Source organism: Dermochelys coriacea, chromosome 1, assembly GCF_009764565.3.
Source record: "Dermochelys coriacea isolate rDerCor1 chromosome 1, rDerCor1.pri.v4, whole genome shotgun sequence".
NCBI lineage: Eukaryota > Metazoa > Chordata > Testudines > Dermochelyidae > Dermochelys > Dermochelys coriacea.
Window position 1 is genome coordinate 335,804,233 of NC_050068.2, and position 24,962 is coordinate 335,829,194.

General features: G+C 40.0%; 1 protein-coding gene across 1 annotated transcript in view; it reads left to right on the forward strand.

Annotated features, from left to right (window-relative positions):
* The window catches only part of SEMA3A (semaphorin 3A), a 291,534-nt gene extending 273,686 nt beyond the window's left edge, over positions 1 to 17,848 (forward strand). Inside the window, 3 exon segments of the mRNA XM_043497991.1 lie at positions 1,029 to 1,096; positions 8,137 to 8,279; positions 13,637 to 17,848. Of these exon segments, the coding sequence (XP_043353926.1) occupies positions 1,029 to 1,096; positions 8,137 to 8,279; positions 13,637 to 14,092 (667 nt within the window). The 3' untranslated portion in view covers positions 14,093 to 17,848.
* Positions 17,849 to 24,962: the final 7,114 nt, after the last annotated feature.

Consider the following 24,962-nt stretch of genomic DNA (forward strand, 5'->3'; position numbering starts at 1 on the left):
AGGATCACAGTCTACTGAGCCATTTTCATCATAAGCTAGCAAGGGAGGTGAGAAGTTATCCTTCCTTGCACAGTCTCTGTTGTCTCCCAGTCTCAGTAATTAATCAGGGGACAAAGGGCGGGGGGAGCCTGGGCCCACCCTCTACTCCAGGCTCCAGCCCAGGGACCCTAATAGTATCAGCTATGGTAGCTGACATTTTAGAAACATGACATGTACAATTTCCTGGGCTACTTCCCCACAGCAGCCCTCACTTCCTCAAGCTCCACTTCACCCTTACCTCAGGGCCTTCTTCCTTGTGCCTGATATGGTGTGTACTACTCAGCCTCTCCAACCACGCAACTTCTTCCCACAGCTCCTGACATGCACACCCACCTGACCCAATCAACCTAGAATTCTCCCTGCCTTCTGGAAAGTTCTTAATTGGCCCCAGGTGTCTTAATTGACCTGGAGCAGCTGCCATTTCACTTATCCTGGTACCACGGATTTGTTTAGCCTGGAGCTAATATATCTATCTCCCACTACTTTTCTATAGCCATCTGGCCTTGCACCGTCACACATTGTAGTTTGCCAAGTAAGCCTCTTGCCTATAATTTAGAAGAATCCAATGATGAAGCTAGGCTATTTGATGTAATCTCAGTTTGTAGATGAGAGGGTGCCATTTTAAATTCCTTGTATTTTCAATAAACATTAAACATGCTGCACTTTGTACATGTTGGACTTATTAATCTATATTTCAATAGACAGATGAATTTACCCATAATCAGTATTTTTAGGAGGGTTTACTATATACATTCACTTGCATTTATCAATGACTGAAGCTTTCATTTGGAAGCATGAAGAATTTTATTATCTACAATGCTATAGAATGCAGTAAAGTATGACTTTTCTTGCCCTGCTATGTTCTAGGTGATGTTGGATGCCCCAGATAACTGTAAATAGCAATGCCCTTCTTTTTTGGCTTACCTAACACAAATACTTAATTTCATCTCTGAGAAAGTGAATAACATTTTCTGATGTGATTTTCTTAGGCGTACCAGACGACAAGATATCCGAAATGGAGATCCTCTCACTCACTGTTCTGACCTGCAGCATCATGGTAAGTTATAGATATTTTGTTTAAGTACAACCAGCAGGCATGTAATGTTCAGACTGTGCATGATTGCTGTGGGAAGCAAAAGTATGAAACAGGAGTGAAACTATATTGCCCACACGTGAAAAGTTAACTTGCCTTTGGTCTTTACCCTAATTTTGATTGCCTTTAATGATCAGATCAAGGATTCAGTATACACTTATTTGCAAGCCAATAATACATTCAAACTTTTTTAAAGTTTCTGATACACTTGACATTGTAACATAGGAAGAAGCTTTACTATTGTATGGGAAATGATCATATTGGCCATCATCATTGCTATCATCAATGTACGTGTTGCTTTACATAAAGGTGACAACATAATTCTTTGTTATATATAGTGATGTAATTAACCATACTAACACAGAATTGTATATGCTTGTAGTGGAAAAGAATTGTTACATCATCTAGTTCATTCTTGGGACAAGGATTGTTTCCTGTAATATAAACAGACTGGTCTAATTTTAAGATTTCTTAAATCTTAGGGATAAGGGATAAGATTTCTAAACTTTTTAATCCCTTTATTTTGTTCCTGGTTGTAGAGGTGCCACAAAGGGGAGACAGAGACAGGCAAATCCCCCACTCCCTCTGGTCCTAACACATTCGGTATAATTTTGTCCCCCAACTGGGACATGCTGACTGCCGCTTCCCACAGCTCCCATTGGCTGGAAACGGCAAACCGCGGCCACTGGGAGCTGCAGAGGGCTGTGCCTGTAGATGGTCAATGTAAACAAAAGGTCTCGCAGCCCACCAGCGGATTACCCTGATGGAACGCACGCCAAAGGTTGCCAATCTCTGCCATAGACAATGGAAGCAGTGCAAGAACTCAGACCGATAATGCTGCCAGCCCATGGGGGTGATGCTACCTCTCCAGGGCTCTCTGCATGCTGCCTGTGGGGAACAGGGGAAACTGAGGAGCTGTGGCTCTAGGGGTGCTGTTGGGGGAGGGAGGATGCCAAGGAGCTGACTCTGGGAGTGCTGGTTCTGGGGAGGGAGCCGTAATGGCCTGGTAAATGGTGTTACCACTGCCAGGCCTTTTTCACTGCAGCCTGTGTAGTCCCCACCCAGTAGCCCGAATCTGCCCCCATCTCTTCATAACAGTGTGGGGCAGGGCTGGGCTGGCTCAGTCCCAGGAGCAAAGGGCCCAGCCCAGCCTGCTAGCACATAGTGGAGGGGCAGTGGGACAGAAAAGCACCAACCCCATCCCGCAGTTCAATTTTGTGGCTCATTCCCCTTGACCCACCTAACTCCAGCTACTAACCCAGCCCCCAGATATGTCTACCCCAATCTCCTCCCTCAACCGGGGTCAGATTTTTGTTTTAGTAACTGGTTATATGTCAGAAGACAAACCTGTCTTCCCACAGGTACCCAATTTTCTGCCACACACTTCACAGCATCCTCATTCAGAGAATGATAACTTTATTTTTTGCTCGACATGAAAAAGAACACTTAGACAATACTTCCCTCTGCTGGAGAAAATTGTCCACTGTTGGTTTGTGACATAAGTGATGCTGATGTTGGTTAAACCAATTAATAGACTTCAGGGATATACAAAGTGGAGATGCCTGAAAGGGAGATACCTGGGATCCCATGTGTCTTCAGCTCCTTATAATAATAGCAACTAATCTATGCTCACATTGCTGTATTACATTGCAGTAACACTACTTATCTCTAGGGCTGTCAAACGATGAAAAAAATTAATTGTGATTAATCGTAAAATTTAAAAAAATCTTGATTAATCACAGTTTTAATCTCACCGTTAAACAATAATAGAATGCCATTTATTTAAATATTTTTGGATGTTTTCTACATTATCAAATATATTGATTTCAATTATAATACAGAATACTAAGTGTACAGTGCTCACTTTATATTATTTTAATTACAAATATTTGCATTGTAAAAAAGATAAACAAAAGAAACAGTATTTTCCAACACCTCATACAAGTACTGTAGTTCAATCTCTTTGTCACGAAAGTGCCACTTGTAAATGTAGAATTTTTTTAACATAACTGCACTCAAAAATGAAACAATGGAAAACTTTAGCGCCTACAAGACCATATTTGTAAGGCAATTTATTCCAGTGCTTAACTACTCTAACAATTAGGAAGTTTCTCCCAATGTCCAGCCTAAATCTCCCTTGCTGCAGTTTAAGCCCATTGCTTCTTCTCCTATCCTCAGAGGTTAATGAGAACAATTTTTCTCCCTCCTTGTACCAACCTTTTATGTATTTAACACCTGTTATCAGGTTCCCCCTCAGTCTTCTCTTCTCCAAACTGAACAAACTCAGTTTTTTTTCAATTTTTTTCTCATAGGTCATGTTTTCTAGAACTTTAATCATTGTTGTTGCTTTCCTCTGGACTTTCTCCAATTTGTCCATATCTTTCCTGAAATGTGATGCCCAGAACTGGACACAATACTCCAGTAGAGGCCATATCAGCATGGAGTAAAGCAGAAAAATTACTTATGTCCTGTTTACAACACTCCTGCTAATACATCCAAGAATTATGTTTACTTTTTTTGCAACAGTATTACACTGTTGACTCATATTTAGCTTGTGATCCACTATGACCCCCAGATCCTTTTCTGCCATACTCCTTTCTAGGCAGTCACTTCCCATTTTGTATGCTTGCAATTGATTGTTCCTTCTTAAGTGGAGTACTTTGCATTTGTCCTTATTGAATTTCATCCTATTTACTTCAGACATGTCTCCAGTTTCTCCAGATCTTTTTGAATTTTTATCCTATCCTCCAAAGCTCTTGCAACCCAGGCTTAAATAGAGTACTTTCCAGAGCCCCTCCAAAACCACCTCTAACATACCATAAAAGCTCCAGGGGGGTTGAAATATTTACTGGAGCTCCACTCTGGATAGTTCCACCTGAATTTAAGGCCTGCTTACAACCCCTCCCAGCTTGATATCCTCCACAAACTTTATAAAAGTGTTCTCTCTATGCCATTATCTAAATCATTGGTGAAGATATTGAACAGAACCAGAACTAATCCCTGTGGGACTCCACTCAATATGCCCTTCCAGCTTGACTGTGAACCACGGATAATTACTCTCTTGGAACGGTTTTATGACCAGTTATGCACCCACCGTATAATATCTCTATCTAGGTTGTATTTCCCTAGTTTGTTTATGAGAAACATGTGAGACAGTATCTAGAGCCTTGCTCAAGTCAAGATATACCACATCTACCACTTCCCCCAATCCACAAGACTATATGAACAATAACAGTTTGCAACTTTTTATGGTATGTATTTTACCAGATGGTGAATTAAGGCATTATCAAACACCATCTAACTGTCCATTCTAGCAACCTACTAGAAAGCAATCATGTGGTACTGTTTTTCATTTGGAAAAACCTACTCTAATTATCCAAAGTCATATTCATAAACATTTTTTCAAATACATCAACAGGAGACACATAAAGGCTGACGGCAAGATACCCTTGATGAAGTCAAATTCAATGAGGAAACAAAGTGGGAAGTGATTAGAAACATCAACTTAGAGAAAAACAATTAAAATGTCTTGACAGTGTCTCCCAGCTTTAGTTCTATAAGGCACTAGAGCTTAAAGACACTGAGTTCAAAATAATGCACATACTGGATAGCTTCAGTTGTTTGATCTAAAGTGAAAGTTCTCCCACCTGAATTCTGACTCTTTCTAGCTTGTCACATTACAAAAATTGCATTGGATTTAAACTATGGTATGTTACCAGATGCACTCACTATTGCAGCTGGAAATGTGTCACACAGTGTACAACTAAGCTACTTGGTTCTATGGAAAATCCTTCTAAGCTGTTTTCCATGTTGCACATAGCAGTCTGTTGGGTATCAGATGCAGAATCGGGTTCTTCTGCATGATGATTGCTGCTCTGGTGGTCCTTCCACCTACTCGCACCACTAGGCATTCCTGTGCGTTTGCTACTGATTGATTCTCCCTCTTTGTGCCAGGGAACTGCATGAAGATAATATTTTTGTGTTAAAAAGGACAGTCTTTTACCTGTAGCTTTTTCAAAGATGGTACAGAGCAACTGTCATCAAGAGGCCTCTGAGCATTCAAGCCATTTGTATGTGCTTAGAGCAGGACACAGAGAGCTTATGAACCACCCGTATCCCGTATCTCTTGGGTGTGTAGAGGAATGGATTTCAGAGCCACAGTAGAACATGAGCACTGTGACCCAAATATTGAAAACTGCCGAACACCCACAAATTCCATTTTTATTAAAAGGAGTTGTTAATGCTCAATTTAACCAGTCACTCTTGGTTAAATATTAAGGTTTGAATCCAGGATTCACAGTCCTAAACACATGAACCTTTCTGCTTGAGCTAAAGGACAAGTCCCCCCAAAGGCACTTGTAGTGGATTCATTAATCTCATTTTTTATTTGCCATTAAATGGGGACAAAGATCCGCATTCTGCTCATGCTAGTTGCATCATCAGGAACTCACAGCATCTCATCGAATATGGCCTTATGTAGAGAAGCATCAGTATATAGAAAAATCTCCTTTGTGTAAGTAGCTTTCCATTCTAAGCACTTCTGTTATGTCAGAAGTAATGTATTTAAAGGCTATTTATCAGGATGGAAAATTGATCTTGTCATTAGATTCACCTTGGGAATTATGACATTCTGACAGGACTTGGGTTTGAATTTCATGGCCAACTTCATGACTTCCATAGCCTTCTGATTCTCCTAACTGCTCCTCTGAACTTTCCAGCATTTAATTTTCCTTCCCACGCTCCCTTCAGGCTTTTCCATCACTTCTAGGCCTGCATCCTGCTTTGTTGGCTACTCTATCATTCTTGTATTCAGTCTATCCCAATACTACCTGACTCTTACAAACCTTCCTGCCTTCGGCACCCCTGAATCATAGAAATTAGATTTCAAAGGCCTATTTGATCAGCACCAGCCAATGCAAGATTACTATCTACAATACATTTTCTTGGGCTATGGTGGAATTTAAATAAGCTCAGTGATTGGGCTTCCATCACTGAAGGTTTGCCACAGTCTAGAACAGATCTCACCATTAGTCTTTTTTCCTAATATTCATCCTAAGTTTTCCTCTGGTAAGTTTCATCCCATCATTTCCACTTATACACACAGGGTCACTTCACACACTATCAATTCCTCCCTTTTCTTGACATTTCTGTCATTTCCCTACTTCTCCCAGGTTCAACCCAATGCTCTACAACAGCATTTTGGGCTGCCTTCGGTGCCTTCAATTTTCCCACTCCTTCCCTTTCTTTGCTTTCTCACATCGTGTCTCCCTGATGATCCCCCACCACTCCAGCCCAAAGCTCTTCAGACAGTCTCCATAATGGTGCAGTTTCTAGATGAAGCCAAAAAGTTGCTTCACTGATTCGTTTATTTACATAGCACCCCACTTGCTTGCTCTAAAGGTTCACAATCCAGCAGAGAAAAGAAAAGCAATACACTTTCTATCTGTTTAGTGTTTATAGACCATTTGATGTTTTATTACTAAAAGTTAGGTAGGCACCAATTCCTCTCCTACCCCACTTGGATTTTGAGGGCTGAATGTCATTAAGGAAAAACATATGATTACTGTATCAACATAAGCCACAACCATGGTTTTCTTTCTTAACTTCAGCTCAGCAGTTCAGCAAACAGACTGTGTTTGCTAAATAAAACAGCCAATATGATAAAGACATTGTGAAATCAAACAACTCTTGACATAGGATTGCTCTGCAGAGGTTTTTAATTATATTTCCTGGTTAAAAAAAAAATCAATCAGATTCTTTAAAGATTTCCTACACTAACGATAAAAAGGGTAATATGGAAAACCACAAATAATGGCCAAAAAAAGACAGAAAACCCCATGAGATCAACAGTGTTAAATAGCTTACCAATCCCTTTCTCCCCATATATTCTCCATTATTATTGTACTATTGCCACTTAAATCCATAACATTTTAAAGAGCTAAGGTGGAGCATTGAAATGTGATGCCTGACTGCCTCTGTGGTATTGGAGGAGAATCAAATGCTGCATAAGTCGTACAGCAATGTGATATTTCCAACAAGTTGGTGAATATCATGGAGTATTGTTGTTACAAAAGGAAGTAATTTATTTAACTTTTCTCTTTCTTCCCCCCCCATAATGTCTGTTTTATACGTCTCATTACATTTCCATAAATTATACCATCAGAGGAAATGATTAACTGAAGATTGTTTCCTCAAAAACATTATTCCTGGTCATTAACAGCTGCATCAAACTGCAATGCTATATAATCTAAATACATTATTAGTACTTGTAAAAAGCCTCATGTTTTATTACTTTGCTCCAAAGAATTGTGATCATAAAGCCCAGGAGGCATCATTATAGACATTCTAAAACTATACCCCAAATGTTCTCATTGCTACGTTTCGTCATAAAAAATGCTTGTTGTGACCTAGATGTTTTTTCTTAATGTCTAACAACTAGGGTTGTACAAAATATTCACCGTGAAATTTCTTAACTTCAAATGTTGAGGTTTTTACCTTTGGTTCGACTAAAAAAAGATGCAGTGATATTTGTGTAGATAGGAACTTTGGCCAAGATTTTCCAAACTGATATAAGGGGACTTGATTTTCAGAGTGCGAGTGCTATTTGTTGTAAGTTTTACACCCAGTTCTAATTCAGTCTACTCTCTGATTCTCCACTGTCCAGTGACTTTGTATAATCATTTACACCCATGCAAAGTGGGTACAAAATATTGGCATCCTTATACACCATAGGTTATGGTGCAATTCAGTGTGATACCTCTTAATAAAAACACAACTAGCTTTCTTATTCCTGACATGAGTGTAAATATCTGTGAAAGGTACTCAGTTGTGGAGAATCAGGTTAATTGTTGCCACCTATACCAATCTACTAATCTGGAATATCTTTCCAAGATGAAGCAATGAAACTATTTACTGAAAGAGCAAATAAATATAACAATTAGGATTTTCTTTGCTGACCATTTTCTTTCGCATTGGCTTTTATTCCTTCTTTTCTTGCCTTATAGATAACCCAAGTGGGCAGAGCCTGGAAGAAAAGATTATTTACGGAGTAGAGAACAGCAGCACTTTCTTGGAGTGCAGTCCAAAATCTCAGCGTGCTCTAGTTTACTGGCAATTCCAGAAGCAAAATGAGGACCGAAAAGAAGAGGTACGTTAGCATGAATTCAAATACCATGCCCCAGTGAGTCACAGCTGCGAATACCAGATTCAGGACAAACTGCTGAGAAATTGGGCAGTTTCACCCCCAAACAGGTAGTTATTCTATCATTAGTTTATGCCAAGCCAGTAACAAAAGTAAACATCTATCTCACCACACTGGTTAAAACAAAGTTAAAAACGCAGTCTCCTTAGGCATACCAGACCGTGTCTCAACACCCAGACACTGGCCTCTGCGGTGAGTGGTTTCTGAAAACCAATTTCATCACATAGAGATCAGCCAGGACATAGCCAGGTCAATAACTCAGATCTTCCCCAATAATCATGCTATTGCCAATCCTTTAATACCTAATATCTAAAAGGTTTAATTATAAGAGAAAGAAAGAGGTGAGAGTTAAAATGGTCAAAGAACTCATACACACAACCGTTGCAAAGTTCTTGGATCAGGTTGGCTTGTACAGTCTCTGGTCCTCAGTCCATAGTCAATATGTTCCTTTTAGTGTAAATCCATAGTCCAGAGATCAGAACAGGAAAGAGGCAAAATAGAGATGCTTCCAGGGCCTTTATACCTTCTCCCATGTGAAGAGGGTGCTCTCAGTCTTGGTTTGTGGAAAATTACAGGCACAAAATGGAATCCAGGTTCACATGAGCAAGTCACATGTCCTTATATGGCTTGATGACTCCTAGGACCAGCCATAATATTCTGGCTAAAGCATTCACAGAAAAGCTCACGGAGTGGGGACAAGCTTCTTCTATGGTTCATTGTGAGAGCTAAGTGTCTTTAATGGGCCATCAACTTGAATGGTCCATTCACAATATGCTGGTTAGATTGGATGTAAACTACCTTGTGGGTGTTACCCCAAGAGCAAACCCTTTTGAAATACAGGTAGATAGTCAGGTAGATAGTAGCTTCAGATACAGTGATATTTCATGGATTTAAACAGGATAATCATATTTGATAGATTGATTGATTAACTTTCTATTGATACCTTACATGACATACTTTGTAGAAGAGTTGTTTCAATTGTCAAACAGTGGCAATATTAATGATATAAATGGTCATGTTTCAATCATACAGCATAACAACATGCAATATAGGATCATAGAAATATAGGGCTGGAAGGGATCTTGAGAGGTTATCTAGTCCAGCTCCGTGCACTGAGGCAGGATCAAGTATATCTAGACCATCCCTGATAGGTGACTGTCTAACTGGCTCTTAAAATCTCTGGTGACAGGGACTCCACAACTTTCATTAGAAGCTTATTCCAATACTTAACTATCCTTAAAGTTAGAAAGGTTTTTTGTAATAACTAATCTAAATCTCCCTTGCTGCAGCTTAAGCTGATTACTTCTTGTGGTGCCTTCAGTGGACAACAAGAATAATTGATCACCATCCCCTTTATAACAGCCCTTACCATATTTGAAGAGTGTTAGCAGGTTCCTCTTGTCTTCTTTTCTGAAGACTAAACATGCCCAGTTTTTTTTAATCCTTTCCTCAGAGGCCAGGTTTTCTAAACTTTTTGTTGCTCTCCTGTGGATTCTCTCATCTTGTCCTCGTCTTTCTTAAAGTGTGGCACTCAGAACTGGACACAGTACTCTAGTTTAGGTAAAGCAGGACAGTTACCTACTGTGTCTCAAATATGACACTGTGGTTAATACATCCCAGAATGATATTTGCAATTTTTGCCACAACTTCACACTTCAGACTCATTCAGTTTGTGATCCACTGTAACCCTCAGATTCTTTTCATCAGTACTACTGCCTAGCCAGGTAGTCTCCATTTGGGAGTTGTACATTTGATTTTTAATTGCTAAGTATAGAACTTTGCACTTGTCATTATTGAATTTCATCTTGTTCATTTTAGACCAATTATCCAATTTGTCACAATTATTTCGAATTCCAATTCTGCCCTCCAAAATGCTGGCAACCTCTCCTAGCTTGGTATCATTTGCAAATTTTATAAGCCTACTCTCCACTCCATTATCATATCATTAAAGAAAATATTGACTAGTATCAGATTCAGGAGAGACCCCTCTGGGATTCCACCATGGGCCCTTGCAATTTGACAGTGAATCACTGGTAACTAACCTTTGAGTCTGGTCTTTTAAGCAGTTTTTCTACCAACGTTATAGTAATTTTATCCTGACCACATTTCACTACTTTGCTTATGAGAATGTTATGTGAGACTGTGTCAAAAGCCATACTAAAAAAAACCCCACAACAAGATATATCACGTTTATAGATTACCCTCTATCTACTAAGCCAGTAACCCTGTCATAGGAGGAAACAGGTTGGTTTGGCATGAATTGTTCTTGACAAATCCATGTTGGCTATTACTTATAACTCTATTATCCTGTAGGTGCTTACAAACTGATTATTTAATCATTTGTTCCAGAATCTTTCAAGGCGTCGGAGCTGGGTTAATAATTCCCTTTGTCCCCTTTGTTTCCCTTTTTAAAGCTAGATACTGTGTTGCCCTTCTCCAGGCCTCTGAAACCTTACCTGTCCTCCATGAGTTCTTGAAGATAACAATCCACCTGAATTCTAGCCCCTTACCTAAACAAGACAAGCCTTTGTTTTAATTTGCAAATGGAACCTTGCCTCTTTCCCTGTCCCTCAGCCCACTCTAACAAGATATCTCATCTCTTCTATTCTACCAATTATTCCTCATTCCATGAGTCCTCAAAAGATTGTTCTGGGTTCTCAACAGGAAACCTTCACAGTCTCTTCCCTCCTGCAAAATAGCTTGCCCTAAATGACCAAAGTGTCCTCCCAGATCCTTCCTTCTGCAATCCTCACTGCAGACATCTCTAGCTTGAGATGCGGCTGAACAGACATCCTGGCTTTGAACCCTCCTGAGCCTTGGAAGAGCTCAGATCAGGAGATGAACTTTATCTCTTTGTTTCCACTTTGGAGACACCCCTCTTGAAGGCACCAGTACCTTTCAAGATATTGCAGATTCCTAACACTCACTGCTTGTGCAATCACCACACTCTAAGTTTTTCCAGTCAGATAGGTTCCTGAGAGGGTGAAATCCACCCCTGTGAAGAGGGCAAGCACAAAGCATGTTCACACCTAAACCCCACTTAAACCATCCAATAAGTCTTCATTGGTACTAAGATGGTAAAGTGGCCTGGTACTGCTCTCTCCACAGGAGTGAATTTCACCTAGACTTCACTGTGTTCCTCTAAATACAGAGTCCCTAGAATATCTGACTGGATCAGCATTCAGGCAGCCCAACAGGAACATTATCAGACCTATTGGATCTTGCGAGGCTCTTCAAAAGTAAGTAAGATGGAGAGTCAGGAAGAGGGACCAGAAGCCTGTTAGTGGTCTGAAGGCTAGGAAAGCATAGTGGTTTGTTTGTTTTTTTCATTAAGAACCATAGAAGACTTTTACACAATCAGTGGAATTTAAGAAGATCTGAGATGTGTTACAATTAGTATGCAAAAGAAAAATCAGTGTTTGTCCACTGTGATAGTAATCATTATGCAATACATTTATATTGTGGATGTACAGGCACAGACCTACTCATGTTCCATCAGCAGAACAACCAAATAGCTAAATGTTACCCAGTCCTGCCATCATTTTGTGTGCTGAACTGTTATTGAAAGCAACGGGAGTTTTGAGGGAAACTTGGGTCCATAAAAATAAAGAAACAGTGCTAGGTTATTCTATATTATCACTGTTGTTAAAGGGTTTTTTTACCAGAGTGGATAGAACTTTGGAAACTCTTCCAACTGTACTTTGGATCCAATTCCAAAGCTATCTCCTGAAGTTATCTTCCCCTAGCTGCTTCCTTAACTTTTCCAAAATTCCAGTTGCCTTCCCAGCTGCTCTCAAACACGTCCATATCTCTTCTGTGCTCACTTGACTATGCAACATTTCACCAGGAGGCTGGGTTCAAAGTATTCCAACCTTCTCAACATTTGCTGGGCTCTCTTTGGGTCTCTTATATTAATACATAATAGAAATTATTAGACAAAGCAGGTCACTGAATCCAAACTATATAGCAGTAATCGTGAAGCTTTCTGAATAATAATAAATATTATTATTAGTAGTAATAATAAAGAATGCATTACTATTAGTTTGGACCTCCATAACACATTCTATCCAAGAATCTCAAAACAGTTGCCTTTATGGAGACCACTACATTGGTAGTTTGCTTTTTCACAAACAACCATGGTGATCAATATATCTTTTCACACCTAAAGAAATGTCCACAGAGGCAAAGAGTTGACTAACCTGTCCTACACAACACTGAATTTTTTAAAGTGAGTTTTTTCTCCTTCTGTAGTTACCTACATTACATTGTTTCCTATATATAGTACCCCCAGGTGCTCAAGGGGATTAGTAGAAACACAGACATCCTCTTAGCCAGTAAGATCATATCATCACATCATTTTTAAGGGAATAACCTTTACCCTGCTGGCTAGACAGCTCTGCCTGAAACTGGAGAACAAAAATAATGTCTTCCATTGCATTTTTGTGAAGAATGAAAATTATAGGCAACTTAGTACCTGAGTCAAACAAGGAAGCCAAGGACTATGTTTTCAAACTGCATGCTAACTGTCTGGTCACATTAGGAGCTTTATATTGTTTGATTTGCTTTGTTTGCTTAGCTGGTTAAGTATTTCATTCTTTAGAATCCAATTTTAGTGGATGACACAATGGGTGTGATGCACTTTCTCTAACACCTGCATGTGCATATGTACATATGCCTGCACACACACACAACACACACACACACACACACACACACACACACACAGAGTATACCTATCTGAATCACAAACACAAATGTGAGTTTTTACAAGCCTGCTTATTGCACTTTGTAATTTTAGGCTTAATATCTAGTCCTTTCCTCATACCTTCCTCTCTTCTAGCAGCATGCTTCCTTCTGCCTGAGGGCTTTGTACTGGGGAGCACCAGGGTGGGGGTTAAAAGGTCAGATTTCACCTTCCCAACCTTAAGGAATGGCATAGAGCAGGGATCATGGCGCACCTGGTCCATGGTGGCTGGTATCATCCAGGGTGGGTCTGTTGATTCTGCACAGTTTGCATCTCCCATAGCCTGCTCACAAACCCCACTAACAGAGGTTCCACTGCACACAGAGCTCCACAGCACACAGGATTGTGGAATAATCTCTTTTCCACCAAGGCTTCCTAAGTGTTTCCATGTCTATATGGAACCTTTCACAGCTACAGAGGGACCAGGTGCACTTTCCCCTTAGTATGCTTTTTATGCCAAGTTTTCCTGCAAAATGCCAGGGAACTAGGGATGGTTAGGGAAAAGTTCTGAACATTTATAAGAGATAATTGTTGAAATGTTTCCTTTTCTCCAACACAGATAAAAGTGGATGAACATTTCATCAGGACAGAACAGGGCCTTCTGCTACGGACCCTTCAGCGGAAAGACTCCGGCATTTACTTTTGTCATGCCGTGGAGCATGGCTTCATGCAAACGCTGCTCAAAGTGACTCTGGAAGTAATTGATACTGAACACCTGGAAGAGCTGCTTCATAAAGAAGATGATGGTGATGGCTCCAAGGCCAAAGAGATTTCCAACAGCATGACCCCTAGTCAGAAAGTCTGGTATAGAGACTTCATGCAGTTAATCAACCACCCCAACCTCAATACAATGGATGAGTTCTGCGAACAGGTTTGGAAAAGGGATCGCAAACAACGTCGGCAAAGACCTGCCAACGCACAGGTGAATACTAATAAGTGGAAGCACCTACAAGAAAATAAGAAAGGTAGGAACAGGAGGACCCACGAATTTGAGAGGGCACCACGGAGTGTCTGAGCTGCATTACCTCTAGGAACCTCATCCAAGTAAAAACTTGTATAGACAGATAACTGGAAAAAAATGCAATATACATGAACTTTTTCATGGCATTATGTGGATGTTTACAAAGGTGGGAAGTTCAAACAATTTCCACCAGGTTTAAATAAAATCAATTTCTAACTTTCCTAGCAGAGCTTCCCCCAACCAATCCCCAGACAGAGTTTCAAGGATGAAAACTCACCCTGGACCCAACTTATTGCTCAATGAGTTCTGCAAACAGTTCATCAGAAAGGTTTTGCTTTCGCCTTTGCTCAAGATAGAAAAGTATCATGTTTCTTGCTGCCATTTAAAAGGAAAATAAAACAAAAACCACCTTTCATCAGCTGTGCTACCTTTCCTGAACTTAACTGAAAAAACTGCATGGACTAGCTAAGCTGATCAACATCCCGACATTTAGATGGATGCAAGGTTTTTTTTTATTTTATGGCCTACTAGGTCTCTTGCTTATATGTACTGGAAAGGTAAAAACAATACTGAATGAGATGGTCTGTGGAAATCTGAACAGCATGAACCAGCCAGCATCCAGAGGGAAAAAAAAAGAAAAAAGAGTGGAGTACACTGGCCTACTACTGATGACTTCTTTCATCTTTGATTTAAAGATGTATTTTATTAAAACTATAATTTAAATGTACCATGATGAATATGCAGTAAATGTTATCTCTTTTCTAAAATAGAATAGGCTTTTTGTCTTAGAAATATTGTACTTTCTAATTATTGGTTTAAAGGGAAAAAGAAAACAACTTCCAATTACAAGCTTTATTCTCTTGTTTGGAAATTCTTTCATGGCAGTAAGTAACACTGCAGCTAACCCTCTTGCCTCTACCCTCACATTCTATATGAAAGTAACTTCTACGCTATTCAACATGAAAGTCTTGTATAGCATGGAAGTTTTTGGATTCCCCTCCCCAATATAGCATATGAAAAAATTCAGCTTGTATAATATCTTGATATGAATAGATTGAACCAATGAAGAGAAAAATCATCTAAATACTGTAGCTCATACACAGCCATTAATCCATGAGCAAAACTCCTGTTCAGTTCAGAAGGAGCTTCACTCACAACTCTGTGGTAGGAATCAATTTTGGACAATATCCTAGGCCTTTGTGGTCTCCCTGCATGGGGCCCTACGGGTCAATTTCACCTGAGGGTTGAGTCGCCTGCTGTTGTAAATTGGCATATTGAAGTATATGAGGTTACAGCAGTGGAGAATTTGGACCGGTATATATTCTGTGTGCAATGGGGCTGCTGCAGGATAAAATCAGGTACAGTGCAATTGTGTAAGAATCTCCATTTTAAGGATCTATAGATAATGGTTTTGGTCCACCCAAGGAAAGATATGTCCCAGTTTTGTTGAAGTCCATTTTCAGCTATCCTGTCTCCTATATCTCACCTTACTTTGGTCTGTAAACTCCTCCTGGCATATGCATAACTATTCATGTTGGTGAGAAGCAGATTACTAGAGCCCATGTGATATCCTTGGTTTGCTATAACAGCTTTATAAAAGGGTGCCCCTTGTTCGGAGGTTAATAACCAGCCTCTTTTACTGTTATTCACTGCAACTTGTTGCATTTATGATTCACAATATTATCTGCATTCACACTTGCAGTGCAACACAACCTGCTGTGGCACAGCCACTCTCACAATGTGATCCAAGTCCCTTTACCACTCAATAAAAAAACAAATAAAACAAAAAACCCACAACTCCTCTTCCTAATTAGTGAAATATAGTTTCTAACATCTATAGCAATGAGGTTTTCATTAAGGGCGCAATCCTACAAGCCCTCTGTGTGGAACTTGAATCAGTTTCAGAGATGTTGTGAACATGGAGGGCTCACAGGATCTAAATGCACTAAAACATCCAAACTTGCTACCATTTAATTTAGTGGCAAAACTCCGTTAAATGATGCAGGATCAGGTTATAAATCCCAGATTTAGCAAAGAACTGAAGTGTTTAACTTGAAAGCATGCACTTAAGTCCTTCTCTTGTCAGCATAGCACTGAAGTATATGCTTGACTTGACTTCTATGGGTCTTAAGCATGCTTAAAATTAAGCAACATGTGCAAATGCTGTGCTGAATATGATGAACTTAAGTACGTTTAAGCATGTGTTTACAAGCTCTCTTGTATCAGGACCCTACATGAGCATTAATTTCTCAGCTCAAGTGTTTGAAATTCATCACAGCCTATCAGCTGAAGTATTTTGTTGTACTTATAGCTCATTGTTCAACCTATTAAGAATACTTTGTATCACCAAGTCATTAAAATCATTTAAAATGTTTTCCCCTTTAGCAAAGAGGACTTCCAAAGCCCACTGAAATTAGAGGAAAGAGTCAGACTTCAATGGGCCCCAAATCATCCAATCTGCTGCTTTGTATGTTTAATGGTTACTGTCACTTATTATTTCCCCCTCAACTTTGTTCCCTTTTACAACAGCCTATTGAAAAGACGATTAATTAGAGATTACATTTGAAAACTGGCATTCCTTCACAGAAAAAAAATCTCTGTAAAACATAATTCATTCTGTAAGAGTGAAATTACAGCAACCATGTGGTTTTGCCATTTGATAAATGTTTAACTGTACAAATAAAAGGGTCAGCCCCTGCAGATTTCAACATACACGTATAGTCCTTCTTGAAATAATCAGTCCTGCTGAAATCTGTGCATCTACTTATATAAGGAAAGGCTGAAAGGATCAGACCCAAAGATGAAACAGTTGATTTTCAGGTTGATCTTAACCAGAATGCACTCAAACAGGAATTTGTCTGAGTTACAACAGCATCTGATACTATTTGAAATGAACTGATTTCAAAGACCATAGACTGTGACAAATTTGTGCATAGAAGGATGACCTACAATTTCAGTATAGCTCACACATCCTGTTCGTATTTTTTTCTTAATATGTCAAAATGTTGCAAATAAAAGGAAACCATCACTTTAAACACCAACAAAAAAATCTCTAAACCTCCAGTTCCAAGCTTTAGTTGAACCAAGTAGAAGGTTATATTTAAGGTGGAGAGAAATAAAGGATTTTGTTTATAACCAGGAAACGCTATTGAAATTTGTTTAAAGATAGAAATTTGTAAGACTTTTTTTTTGATCGTCTTACTAATCTACCCTTGGAATTTGCATGGACCGCTGAAGATAGGAGTTGTTCAATAGCTCATAATGACTGTCTGGTTATGTTAAACTACAGTATCAAGCTAAGAAACTGCATCTTTGCAGAACAGAGTTAACCTTTGATGGCCCAAACGAAGTCACTGTGTAAAAAAAAAATTAAAATGCATGTGAACGCGCAGTTACGGATCCTTTTTATGTATTATTTAGTGAATATCAATGGTATGTGTTTAATAGTTCAGTTTTTGCTACCTACACATTAGCCAAAAGAGATGTAAATATTTTTGACTAGGGTAAGGAGGTACAGTATAAAGTACTGCTATCTAGAGGTACTCCATTTCAATGAGTTCAACACAAGACTAAAATGCAAGGTTTTGTCACAGAGTTTATAGGGTGGTTTATTTGCTATTTTGGTGCCAAGGTTATGTGCCACTTTGTAAGCACATTCCTCACTGAGTAGTAAATAATTCTACTTCCGTATTTATCACTGCAATTCAGACGGGAACTAGAAAACTGGAGAGAAAAATGTAATGAAACTGCTGCTGTAAATTATTTCTTTTAGCATGTATTCAGTTGTTAAATAAACATTTCTTCAAAAGAGTTGACATTGGTTGTCTTAACTACTTACATGATATGTTCCTTGTAATTTTCATGGAGCTATGGAGTGAATTATTGCCAGTAAAATGCTATCATTTTATAGGTTTCAGAGTAGCAGCCATGTTAGTCTGTATTCGCAAAAAGAAAAGGAGTACTTGTGGCACCTTAGAGACTAACAAATTTATTTGAACATAAGCTTTCGTGAGCTACAGCTCACTTCATCGGATGCATCCGATGAAGTGAGCTGTAGCTCACGAAAGCTTATGTTCAAATAAATTTGTTAGTCTCTAAGGTGCCACAAGTACTCCTTTTCTTTTATCATTTTATATTAACTGTTTTCCAGGCTAGAACCATTGTTTGTTTTTAAGGTGTATATTGATTTTGCATAAAGGTCTAGTGATGATGAACTAAGAGCCAAGATCTCTTAGCCTCATTCTGACTCCCTCTGCTGGCTTAGAGAAGTTTTGCAGTAGGTCCTAGAGGTTCTAACCAACATCGTATCCCCATTGTACTAAACACTGCACAAATGTAGTAAGAGACCTAAACTATTCTGAAGAGTTTACAGTCTGAAGCCTGGTCTACACTACAATTCGGTCAGTTTAACTACATTGGTCAGAGGTGTGAAAAATCCCCAGAGTGATGTAGTTAAGCCGATCTAAGTCCCCATGCAAATAGAGCTAAATTGATGGAAGAATTCTTCTGTCAACCTTGCTACCACCTCTCGGGGATGTGGATTATCTATGCTGACAGGAGAAGCCCCTCCCCATTGGTGTATATAGTGTCTAAACTGAAGCACAACAGTGGTGCAGCTGGGGCGAGGGGCTGTAGCATTTTAAGTGTAAACAGGCCCTAAGTAGGCAACACAAAAGATGAGGGAAAGGAAGTGTCATTAGCCCCATTTTACAGATAGGCAACTCAGTTACAGAGGGGTAAGAAACTTACCCAAGATCAAACAGAGAGTCTGCAGGAGAATCAGGAAATGAACCCAGACCATCTGAGTCCACACCTTTCTGTCTAAAGCACACAGCTTCTGTTTTCCCATCTGTAAAGTAGGCAGAGCATCAGTCACCCACTTCCCAGGGATGCTGAAGAAGTTTTAATGTCAGTAAAGCCTTTTGAAGCTGAAATTCCATATAAGCCCCAATGCCCACCTCCTACCTGCCTTCCTACATCAAATAACTCAGCTACAGGCTGTGAATCTCTATAGGCACAATGGGAGAGGAGAAGGCAGCAGAGCTACAGTATATCCACTTTGCAGCCACTTCTCCCATCTAAGGGCTGCATCCTTGCCTGCATTCAGTGCTTGTGCCATTCCACTGTGGAGTAGAGGATCAATGTATCTGCCCTGTCTCCTGTCTGCCTTCCTCAAGTAAGAAAGGATACAGCTGTGGGTAGGAGAATGTATATAAGGAGCGAGGGCAGTGTGGATACTAGTCTAATAGGTTATACTGGCTGTAGAATGACTGTGCCTAATAGGGTACAAAATGTGAGCGAGGCCAAACAGCAAAAATTAAGATGTTTATACACCAATGCGAGGAGCCTAGGTAACAAAATGGAGGAACTAGAGCTACTGGTGCAGGAAGTGAAACCAGATATTATAGGGATAACAGAAACATGGTGGAATAGTAGTCATGACTGGACTACAGGTATTGAAGGGTGTGTGCTCTTTAGGAAAGACAGAAACAAAGGTAAAGGGGGTGGAGTAGCATTGTATATCAATGATGAGGTAGAATGTAAAGAAATAAGAAGCGATGCAATGGATAAGACAGAGTCCATCTGGGCAAAAATTACATTGGGAAGAAAACTAGTAAAGCCTCTCCTACGATAATGCTTGGGGTGTGCTATAGACCTCCGGGATCTAATTTGGATATGGATAGAGCCCTTTTAATGTCTTTAATAAAGTAAATACTAATGGAAACTGCATGATCATGGGAGACTTTAACTTCCCAGATATAGACTGGAGGACCAGTGCTAGTAATAATAATAGGGCTCAGATTTTCCTAGATGCCATAGCTGATGGATTCCTTCATCAAGTAGTTGCTGAACCGACTAGAGGGGATGCCATTTTAGATTTAATTTTAGTGAGTAGCGAGGACCTCATAGAAGAAATGGTTGTAGGGGACAATCTTGACTCAAGTGATCATGAGCTAATTCAGTTCAAACTAAATGGAAGGATTAACAAAAATAAATCTGCAACTAGGGTTTTGATTTCAAAAGGGCTGACTTTCAAAAATTAAGGAAATTAGTTAGGGAAGTGGATTGGACTGAAGAACTTATGGATCTAAAGGTAGAGGAGGCCTGGGATTACTTTAAAAAAACTGCAGAAGCTATCAGAAGCCTGTATCCCAAGAAAGGGGAAAAAATTCATAGGAAGGAGTTGTAGACCAAGCTGGATGAGCAAGCATCTTAGTGAGGTGATTAAGAAGAAGCAGAAAGCATACAGGGAGTGGAAGATGGGAGGGATCAGCAAGGAAATCTACCTAATTGAGGTCAGAACATGTAGGGATAAAGTGAGACAGGCTAAAAGTCGAGTAGAGTTGGACGTTGCAAAGGGAATTAAAACCAATAGTAAAAGGTTCTATAGCCATATAAATAAGAAGAAAACTAAGAAAGAAGAAGTGGGGCCGCTTAACACTGATGATGGAGTGGAGGTTAAAGATAATCTAGGCGTGGCCCAATATCTAAACAAATACTTTGCCTCAGTCTTTAATAAGGCTAAAGAGGATCTTGGGGATAATGGTAGCATGACAAATGGGAAGGAGGATAGAGATGTAGATATTACCATATCTGAGGTAGAAGCAAAACTGAAACAGCTTAATGGGACTAAATTGGGGGGCCCAGATAATCTTCATCCAAGAAAATTAAAGGAATTGGCACCCGAAATTGCAAGCCCATTAGCAAGAATTTTTAATGAATCTGTAAACTCAGGAGTTGTACCGAATGATTGGAGAATTGCTAATATAGTTCCTTTTTAAGAAAGGAAAAAAAAGTGATCCGGGTAACTACAGGCCAGTTAGTTTGACATCTGTAGTATGCAAGGTCCTGGAAAAAATTTTGAAGGAGAAATTAGTTAAGGACATTGAAGTCAATGGTAAATGGGACAAAATACAGCATGGTTTTACAAAAGGTAGATCGTGCCAAACCAACCTAATCTCCTTTTTTGAAAAAGTAACAGATTTTTTAGATAAAGGAAATGCAGTGGATCTAATGTACCTAGATTTCAGTAAGGCATTTGATACCGTGCCACATGGGGAATTATTAGTTACATTGGAGAAGATGGGGATCAATATGAACATCAAAAGGTGGATAAGGAATTGGTTAAAGGGGAGACTACAACGGGTCCTACTGAAAGGCGAACTGTCAGGTTGGAGGGAGGTTACCAGTGGAGTTCCTCAGGGATCGGTTTTGGGACCAATCTGATTTAATCTTTTTATTACTGACCTTGGCACAAAATGTGGGAGTGTGCTAATAAAGTTTGCAGATGATACAAAGCTGGGAGGTATTGCCAATTCAGAGAAGGATCGGGATATTATACAGGAGGATCTGGATGACCTTGTAAACTGGAGTAATAGTAATAGGATGAAATTTAATAGTGAGAAGTGTAAGGTTATGCATTTAGGAATTAATAACAAGAATTTTAGTTATAAATTCGGGACGCAGCAATTAGAAGTAATGGAAGAGGAGAAGGACCTTGGAGTATTGGTTGATCATAGGATGACTATGAGCTGCCAATGTGATATGGCTGTGAAAAAAGCTAATGTGGTTTTGGGATGCATCAGAAGAGGCATTTCCAGTAGGGATAAGGAGGTTTTAGTACCGTTATACAAGGCACTGGTGAGACCTCACCTAGAATACTGTGTGCAGTTCTGGTCTCCCATGTTGAAAAAAGATGAATTCAAACTGGAGCAGGTACAGAGAAGGGCTACTAGGATGATCTGAGGAATGGAAAACTTGTCTTATGAAAGGAGACTTAAGGAGCTTGGCTTGTTTAGCCTAACTAAAAGAAGGTTGAGGGGAGATGATTGCTCTCTATAAATATATCAGAGGGATAAATACAGGAGAGGGAGAGGAATTATTTAACCTCAGCACCAATGTGGACACAAGAACAAATGGGTATAAACTGGCCACCAGGAAGTTTAGACTTGAAATCAGACGAAGGTTTTTAACCATCAGAGGAGTGAAGTTTTGGAATAACCTTCCAAGGGAAGCAGTGGGGGCAAAAGATCTATCTGGTTTTAAGATTCTACTCGATAAGTTTATGGAGGAGATGGTATAATGGGATTTTGGTAAGTAATTGATCTTTAAATATTCAGGGTAAATAGGACTAATCCCCTGAGATGGGATATTAGATGGATGGGATCTGAGTTACTATAGAAAATTCTTTCCTGGGTATCTGGCTGGTGAATCTTGCCCATATGCTCAGGGTTTAGCTGATTGCCATATTTGGGGTCGGGAAGGAATTTTCCTCCCGGGCAGATTGGAGAGGCCCTGGAGGTTTTTCGCCTTCCTCTGTAGCATGGGGCATGGTTGACTTGAGGGAGGCTTCTCTGCTCCTTGAAGTCTTTGAACCATGATTTAAGGACTTCAATAGCTCAGACATGGGTGAGGTTTTTCATAGGAGTGGGTGGGTGAGATTCTGTGGCCTGCGCTGTGCAGGAGGTCGGACTAGATGATCAGAATGGTCCCTTCTGACCTTAGTATCTATGAATCTATGAATCTCACGCAGAGCAACTGTGCACCACTTCCTCAGGTACCATCATGGAGTTGTGTTCTGTAACACATGGAGAAATCCAGCCTCTCTACATAGTCTCCTGGCCTCATCCATGCAGTACTTCCATTCCCATCAAGAAGGGGGGAGGGTTTGGATCTAATGCTTATTATTAATATTTTTTAAAGGATTTAACCATACCGTTTCCATGGAGATGAAATGTCCTGTTTCCAAGATTATCCTGGGGATTTATTGCCAAAGCGTGATGTAATTCCAGGGCACCTCTCTCTGAAGAGCATGTGTTTGAGCTCTTTGGCCATGTTTCCTTTATGAAGATTGAAACACACTTCGCATGTAGGCACTTGATGGGGAGTTCAGTGAATATAACCAGGAAGGAAACAGCAGTGTAAGGTTCCAACTAATTTATCCTAGTTGCTGCAGAGCAGAAACTGAAAAGGTTATTTCCCCAAAATTCATAGATGCCAAGGCCAGATGTGATCACTGGGATCATCTAGTCTGACCTCCTGTCTAATGCAGGCCATAGAACTTCCCCAAAATAATTCCTACAGCAGATCTTTTAGAAAATCACCCATTCTTGATTTTAAAATTGTCAGGGATGGAGAATCCACCACAAGACTCGGATGAATCTCTCATTTAAGCATCACGCTCAGGAACAGCAGTCGGAAGGCTCTGTAAGTTAGTACATCAGCCAACAATCTGTACAGACCTCAGATCAAGAATTGTGGGAGCCCTACATAGTGTCAGGAGCTGTGGGTCTGTGCCAGTGAGCTTCAAGGCCAGACAAGGACATTGCAGCTGACATCCCACAAACGGGGTTATACCCACTGGCTCAGTGGGATCAGCTGACTAGCCACAGACTGCGGATTGGACATCTCTTAGCATAAAGTTTCCTGTTCCTGCCATTCCCTTGTCTGAGCAACACTAGGCCTGGTGCTGACCAGTCCCCTGAGACTAAGTTGCTGCTCCTTGCCTGGTTCCTCCTCTCCTCCTCCTTGTTCTTGTCATCTCACCTCATTCCTGCTTCCTTGTGCTAACTCCAGTTATTGACTCCAGCTTGACGCTTCATGTACCTCGGGCTCCGGTTTAACTGTTGGTGTGGCTTTGGACTCTCACTCCAGCTGTGATCCTTGGCGTGACTCCGAACCGCGACACCAACTCAGCTCCAGGCTCCAACCGTTAGGTCAGACAACCCACATTACAGGCCCTGACAGTTTACTCTGGCCACTGTTCGTTGCCTCTGGAACTCGTTACTGAACCCTTGGACCAGCTATGTACATTCCTGGGGTTCTCAGTGCCAGGCAAATTGGTTGAAACTATAATAAAGAACAGCATTATCAGACACATAGATGAACATGATTTTTTGGGAATGAGTCAACATGGCTTTTGTAAGTATTTGAAAAACAAGCCACTTGTTTAGGTGCCTAAATACAGAATTAGGAGTGTAATTTTGGTCAACCATTGTTTTTAAACCTTGGCTATTGTGTGTATGTTGAAACTGTTTATAAAGCATGATTCACGGGGATAAACCCAAGATTTCAACCAGAGGGAAAGTAATTTGGCCTAGAATTGGAATCGCTCACTGCTGTTTCAAGTTTTCTAGTCACCCATGCAGAACTTCTTGACAGGGAGATGCCCTAAATTATGGAAGGCCCATTACTTCAGATTGTTTAACAAGGAGCCAGACAAGTGAATTGGGTATGGAATAGAGAGAGAAAGGAAAGACCTATATTGTCTACCCATTTTACTTCCATTGGTTTGTGTTTTTCAACAGTTAGCCTACAGTGCCCTCTGGTGGCTATCAATGGAAAGTCCCCAGTTTCCTCAAACTTCTGGATCGCCTGGATACAAAGAAATACAAAAAGAAAAGGAGTACCCGTGGCACCTTAGAGACTAACAAATTTATTAGAGCATACTCTGAAAGAAATACAAGACATGCATCTTTCCATAACTGTCTGTGCTTAATTATAGTCTCCTTGTTATACCTTTGTCTATTATACAGCTCTCTTTTATTTTTGTCCTGTGTAGGTATTTGCATACTGTGATCAAGCCACCTTTTAAGTTTCTCTTGTATAATCTAAACAGGTTGAGATCCTTATGTCTCTCATCAAAAATCAGGTTTTCCAGACCCCTAAATCATTCCTGTAGGTCTTCTCTGAACCTCTCCTAGTTTTTCAGCAACCTTTTTTATACCATGGATACCAGAACTGGGCACAGCATTCTGACTGATGAGGGCTTTTTAAGTGAATATTGCTGCTTACTATACATGACATAAAAATGATAAAAAAAAATCCCTGTGCTTCCTGCCACATGGAGCCACAACACATGGAGTCCTTCTTTGTGAGAAGGGAAGTCTGACAAAGGAGTCTGTGCTTAGTGTGCCAGGACGAA